We start from the raw sequence: 7,138 nt of genomic DNA on the forward strand, positions 1-7,138 counted from the left end.
GTGATGTTGTTTGTCTAGTCAGTTTTGTTTTATAGTTTCCCAGGTTTTCTTGTTGCTGTAACTGTTCAAGATCACTGCTCATAGAAATTGGGGATGTTGTTGAAGATATTTTGATTCATTACTATTGAGTGAGGAGCATCTGGCATAGAGCAGTGATTTCAATCATACCCTCATAGAAGATGTCTGCACCGCCGGCATATTATCCTCAGATTTGAGTATCCAAGGTAAAAGCGGGCAGCTGTGTTTGACGATTCATTGGATAAATGTGAACCAAGGTAAATATCCAAGCTAACAGCGGGCATTTCTGTCTGAGAATATCTTGGACATCCAGCTACCAAGGAAACCATTGGCCCGAGATCATCTTGGCCAGAAGCAATCAATCATATACTCTTGGACAGTTTTTCTCAGAGTTGGTATTGTAGGTTAACATCGGACAGCCCTTTCCAAGGTTAACACAATGTGGCTTTGCCTAGCTAATATACAGGCAGATTGTATGGACCGATGAATGCCTATGTATCATTGGTGGCTGTTGTCCGAGTTTAATCAAGCTTGGTCATAGACTTTACAAAGTCCCATGCTCACGCATCTTTGTGAGGCGTTGAGAGAGGGACTTACACCAAATATGTACGCTCCATAACCTCAGAGATTTGGGTTTGGCAGGGAGCTTGCTTCAAGTCCTTATACCTTTGTCCACACCAAGGATTTGGATATAGTACAAAGGGAGAACTTGTACCCTGATATCTTGCGCTGAGACTACAATTTTTTTTCCCAAGGAAGTTAATCCCTTCTTGCCAAAAATGTGCTTCAAAGATTGGGTCTTAGCAGCAAATTAAGAATGTTGATCATCTGAATCCATTTACCATAATTGTTCTTAATCCCGTCTCTGTTGACCCAACTCGTCATCAAGAAGCTATTTACCATTTTGATTTTTGGATATCTTTATCAATTTGAAGTTTTCCATCAATCATTTGAAGCCCTTGAGCAAATCTCAGAAACTTCTATCTTGACGTTATTGAGAATGAGATGATGTTGATGAGAGGTAATCCTCAAAACTTACAATAAACAGTATCTGAAAATACTCAAAAAAGCTTTGAAGGTTTTGGGCAAATCCCTAGGCTAGATCAGCCCAAGGTTATAGGTTTCATGAGAGACAAAACACCCTACGGGGTGGCTAGCAGATATAAAAGCCCCTAATAATAATGTAAAAAAGACAACCAATAAAAAAAGAACGCTACCAAAATAGACCATAACATGAACAGAATAACTCACAAAAGGTAAAAGAGAAAACAAAGTAAAATAATAGCCACATGAATAAATAATAAGAAACAGCTCAGTACTCAAAAGAACAAAGGAAAATAAATCACTAACTGAAATAAACTTAAACAGCTAAAAAAATAATTGTGAAACCAAGGAGGAAAAATATAATTCTGACATGACAAACCTGGGATAAGGGTGGGTGGGCGCAACTAATAATAGAAAGAATCAAAAGGAAAGCGACAATAGGAAGTCTTGACAATTGTGAACACGATGGGAAGGAAAATTTGGAATGATGGAAAACAGCCTATGACATCATAGCTGTTGACAAAAGGAATATGAAAGAAAAAACCGACCCGTCAGTAAACAAAACAGGTACCGACATTCCGAATTGAATTACAGTCATCTCAGAAAAGCTTGACCAAGTGACATATTTTATTTTGAAATTACACAGCAATACAGGCATATGTATAAGCATACATAGCCTTCAATCGAGATACCCTTGATTGAATTTGGGCTGTTGACCCTTTCACCTCATTGCCCTCGATCCCACCACCTCTTTCCCTTGATTCCCATCCAATACCACCAATACCCATCCAATACCTCCATGCCGCAAAAATCTAAGAAGGAAATGGCCGAAGAAGAAGAAGCGAGAAAGCGAGATTTGTGAGTTTTCAAATCTCTTTCTCTCTTTCTTTCTTGCCTCGATCCCGTCTTTCTATAATCGACACTAACAATTGATCTTCGTAGTGCATGGCGTCGGGCTTGTCAGGCTGGACGAGAAGGCCTCAGTCCTGATGTTGGCAGGACTGGGACTCCTTACTATTTCAATAAGTGAGGGATTTGTCTTTTGGTTTCTTTCATGAAGGTTTTCAGAAGTGCTGACTCTCTCACTGACGGTTTTTAGACCTGGTCATCACTGGGAGAACGGTCGATACGGTAAACAACAATATCGCGATACCGATTTAGTTCATGTTGATCCCTTCGCTGAGCCTGGCTTCCGGGAATTCACTTGCCCTTTCAATGTTCATCCCGGTGAGTTTTCTTTCTAATCTCACTTCTTTCTCACATCAAAACAAACTGACCTTTGATTCACCTGTAGAAATCAATGTCGATGCTGGTATTGTACCAATGGTTTTTCCAGTAGGCCACCAAGGCTTTGAAGTTCCTATACCGGCTGTTGAAGAACATCATCACGGTGTTTCGAATGTGGTCCATCGGGATCCTACGTTTGGCGGTCAAGCATTAGGACGTCAAGGATCCATTGTGATTGCTTCTAGTAAGTCGATCATCTTTTCTTTTCAAACCTATAGATCAAGAAACTGACATTGATCCTTCCAGATAGACATGTCGATGTGGATTTGACTGCTTTGCCAAGTCCAGCTCCGCAAGTGACTCAAAGTTCTGAATCGCCCGTTGTGGCCATCCCCGAATTCAAGCCAACCCAAACCAAGATGGCCTTCCATGTTTACATAGCTGACAATCTCACAGACGCTCAGAAACAATCCGGAATACCTGTGACTTACTCCGACTATCTCACCAAGCTGGCCTTCGACATCCTCATCAACATCCATGGGCGTTCTCTTCTTGAATTGAAGAGATCGATTTTCATGGCCTGCAACAAGAACCAATCCGGATGTGGAACTTTACTCAGTGATGCCGACGCTGAACGACGAGTAACCAAACCTGGCTCGCAGCGCAGAGGAAAGCGCGCAGCGCCAGGCGTAGCCGCTCCGTAGCCGCTCCGTTGGCCGGGAAGCCCGGCCCCGGGGCGCTGCGTCTCCAGCTGACATTCGGGGCCCCCAATATGGGGGCGCTGCGTTTTCCGCTAGTGGTGCTCAGGGGTATTACCTGAGCACCAAGCCACAAATCCAGCCAATCGAAACACACCATTCTGTCCAACAACATCATACGATTGCTAATATTGACTAATAACTGATATATAACTGATATATCTTCTTTTCAGATGTCGTTTCATATTGAATTTCGATGCCACAATAGATCCAGATCGATATCACTCAGCCTCAACATACCGTGGCTTCGATTTTTGGGACGGTGGACCAACCAACCTCTCCATCACATAAAGGTACGTACTGCTTCCAGTCTGTCTTCATTCTCATCGACTCATTCGTGTCAAATTTGTTGATCTGATATTTTTCTCTGTCTCCGTTTCATCAATTTCTTATCGATCATTCAATATCCTCCACCCACACCATTCCACAACTTAATCAATCTTAGATCTTCAATCAATCTACCAATATCAACATGTCTAAGTCTAAGCAACCTACCCTTACCTCATTTGTGTCTTCGGGCTACGAGACCGACAAAGAACCTGTCACTCAACCCCGCCGCTCGTCTCGCGTAGTCACCCCAGCGAGACGAGAACCAGGCATGATCATTCCCTCTTCTGACTCTCGTCGTGGCCTAGTTGATTTAGGATTAGGCCGAGACGTTAGAGATGAACATGTTCATCGGCGTCGAGAGCGTTCAGCCTCTCTACCTGGAGGCCTAGATCTCGGCGAACAGGGTCGTGACTTGGTTTCGTTATTCCGTGTAAGTCACTACTGCTTTGTTTCTTTTTATTCTCATCTTTTCCCTTTCTCACTTCCTTTTCACTGCTATATGTTGTTTAGGGCACAGGCACTTCAAACCAAAACCAAAATCGAAACCGAGAACGTTCTGTCTCGGTCTCAGAGGTCGAGATAGGCAACTCAGTAAATCGCCCACGCCAATCAAGGGCTCAGAAGAGTCAAAGTGGTGCTAATGTTGTATGTATTCATTTCACTTTAATCTCATCATTGTATACTATAAACTTACTGTTTTTTTGAAACTCTGTAGGAACCATTGGCACGACCAAGAGTTGACCTAGCACAGGACTCAGATGAAGATAACGAACGGATCCGAAAACGAAAGCGCAATCAGCCCCCTGAGCCTGAATACAGCTCTCCATATGATCATTTTGAAAACCCCGTACATGGAGTTAGCAAAGAAGGAGTGCCCGATGTATGTGTTATTTCTTTCCTCTATGAATTTCCTATCCGATGGCTGATATTGATGTTCTTTGCAGCCACCTGACGGCCCAGGTTTTTCTTACACTTGTTGGTTTTGTGGCAAGGTAGTCCGCATCAGTGGAAGCTCACGATCGAACCTCAAAGTTCATCGAGATGGCAGCAACGCACCTGGGAAGTCTGGTGCTGGATGTCCTCGTCGGCAACAGGCCATTGCGGCCGGTGCGAAACTTCCTCCGACAGTTTCCAAACTCCGTATTCAGCGTCGCCAGGAAGGTCATCAAGGAGGACTGGAGTCTTTTATCACCCCGGCACCGATGTTTTCCAACCAAAGCCTCGCGGTGTGGCAAGTTTCACAAGCTCTACCTTTCACCCAAATCGATGATCCAATGCTTAAGGCCATATTTTATTGGTTACGACCCGATGCACGAGTGTTTGGCCAAAAGTGGGTGGCCGATGAAGCCAAGCGTTTGTATCTATCGCTTCGGAGCTCGGTGATCGATAAAGAGCTCAAGGTTTGTTTATTTTATTTCAATTACAATATTCACTGAATACTGATGAGTTAATCTTTCCTGTGACTTTCTCTTTGACAGGACCTGAATAGCAAGTTTTGCTTGATCCAAGATGTTTGGACCGTTAAAGGTAACCTTCATGCTTTCATTGGCGCATCAGTGTCTTTTGTTACAAATGACTGGAAGTTTGTCGTGCGACACTTGAGTTTCAAACTTGTTGCATGGCATCACAAGGGTTCAATGCTCGCCGAGCCAATGGTGGCTATATTGAAGAAAAACAACTTATATCAAAAGATACGCTTTTCCAATCTCTTTCATATTTTTCTTTTCTTTTTATTTCACTTCACTTTGTATTGTGTTATTTTGATGTACTGACATAATGACAAATCTCACATGCTCGCGAATGTATCTGATTCAGGAAGCAATAATTTCACACTCGGTCGTGAAATGCATCGACAACTATACGACGAAGGCCTGAAATCAGGACACCTTTTCAGTTGGAAGCCCAAAGAAATGTCGGTTCGGTGTTTCTGCCATAAGATGGGCTTGATTGTCAAAGCTGGACTCGATGCCCTTGGAATGAAACCATCGCGTATCCGACATAGCGCGTTAGGCAGGTTTCCTCAAGTTGAGCTTATGGCCGTTATCAAAGAAGAAGAGGACCCATCAGCCGCCGATCAACTTGAAAGTACTGAAGAATCATATGATGAAGCTAGTGACGAATTGGAGAGTGTTGCTTCCAATGACGCTGAATCAAATCCTGATCAAGATGAAGAAGATACCGAGCAAGAAGACGAGCCCGGTTATTATCGCAGCCGCCAAGCTGCGTACCTTCTAGGTGATACTTACATGAAGCAACTAACTAAGGATGTGAGTTTAATGTTTTCTTCTTTCTATTTAGAATTTCTATTGTTAATTTTTCAAATGTTTTGATTGTTCTTTTTCAAGATGGACACGGTCAATAAGAAAATCACTCGGTCAAGCGCTCATTGGGCTGATTTCAATCGGCGCCGAGATATAGCCAATACTCAACGTACTTCAGAAGGATTACCCAAGCTCAAAGTCCTTTTGTCAGGGCATGGTATTCGGTGGGGTATTCGCGCCGAGCGTTGGGAGCGAATGTGGGAAGCTCGGCATGTAAGTTAGCATGTTTTCTTTTCCAAACTCGATGTGTATAGATTCAATACTGAACAATGACATTTACTTCAGCTGATCGACACTGTGATGAAAGAAGATTTAGCTGAAGTACACTCAAAGAAGCGACGTCCAAGGAAAGATGGTAAAAAGCATGGCTATTTCGAAGAGATGATATTCTCAGTGGCAGATTGGCAAGCTATGAGGGACATCTTAGATATTCTCACTGTAAGTGTCCATTCAAAGTGTTCAAATTCCTCCCTGCTTTCTCTCATTTGATCTTTCGCTTTTGTTTTAACTTTTTTACTAATGCTCTCATCACTATCTCACAGCCATACAAGATATTGACTCGAGAGATGGAGGGTGACAAACCCACTGGCTGTATGGTCCTAGTTAAGTATGTGCAGCTGAAATCTTCAATGGAAACTCGATTAAAGAAGATGCACGAGAATGATCCACTATACCCGATGGTGGATGTGATGTTAAGTAAGATTAAGAGTTATCTGGAGGAAGCATTAGAGTGTGATACATTAGTTTTAGCGGCCATCTTTCACCCTGCATTACGAGTCAAGTTTTTTTCACACGCCTTCGGAAATGATTCTAACCACCACAGACGAGCCGAAGACCTATTAGAGTCAGTGTTCACTACTCAACGTGATTCCCCTGATCTTCGACTTCAACAAACGAGCACTGCTAGCAGCCCTCCTCCAACCAACACATCAGATGAAGCGGCTTCCAACGACTTTCTGAATTTTTATAAAGAAGTTGTGACATCCAGCAAACTGAATGAACTCGAGAGATACCTTCAAGGTATCGACCCAATGGCTTCTCCTGACATGAATGAGCCTCAATGTGCTTTGGATTGGTGGAAGGTGAGTAATCGACCCACTGATTCTTTTTTAAACCCCATTATACTCTACTTATCTCTTGTGTGATTCATTCACAGACTCATGCTGGGAAATATCCTGTATTATCGACACTGGCTCAAGATTACTTAGCAACGCCTGCGGCCTCAGCTGCGCCCGAGCGATCGTTCTCAATCGCTGGTCAAGTCTGCACAGCTGAACGTGGTGGGTTGGTTCCTCGAATGATTGAGATGACGGTTAGTGGTAAAATCTGGGCAACTGAAGGGGTACCTTTTACTGGAGACTTTGGTGAAGTTGGCAAGGTTCTTGAGTTTGGAAAGAAGGCTACTCAAAAAGAAGACTAGACAGTCTCACTTCTAATATC

General features: G+C 43.1%; 1 protein-coding gene across 1 annotated transcript; it reads left to right on the top strand.

The window, feature by feature from the left end:
• Positions 1-2,385: 2,385 nt before the first annotated feature.
• Positions 2,386-2,993, top strand: MELLADRAFT_87327 (uncharacterized protein; the record flags this gene model as incomplete). Its single annotated transcript, XM_007410351.1, has 2 exons — positions 2,386-2,533; positions 2,596-2,993. 2 exons carry the CDS (start codon positions 2,386-2,388, stop codon positions 2,991-2,993), a joined length of 546 nt encoding a protein of 181 aa, XP_007410413.1.
• Positions 2,994-7,138: the final 4,145 nt, after the last annotated feature.

Source organism: Melampsora larici-populina, assembly GCF_000204055.1.
Source record: "Melampsora larici-populina 98AG31 unplaced genomic scaffold MELLAscaffold_20, whole genome shotgun sequence".
In the NCBI taxonomy this organism is placed as follows: domain Eukaryota; kingdom Fungi; phylum Basidiomycota; class Pucciniomycetes; order Pucciniales; family Melampsoraceae; genus Melampsora; species Melampsora laricis-populina.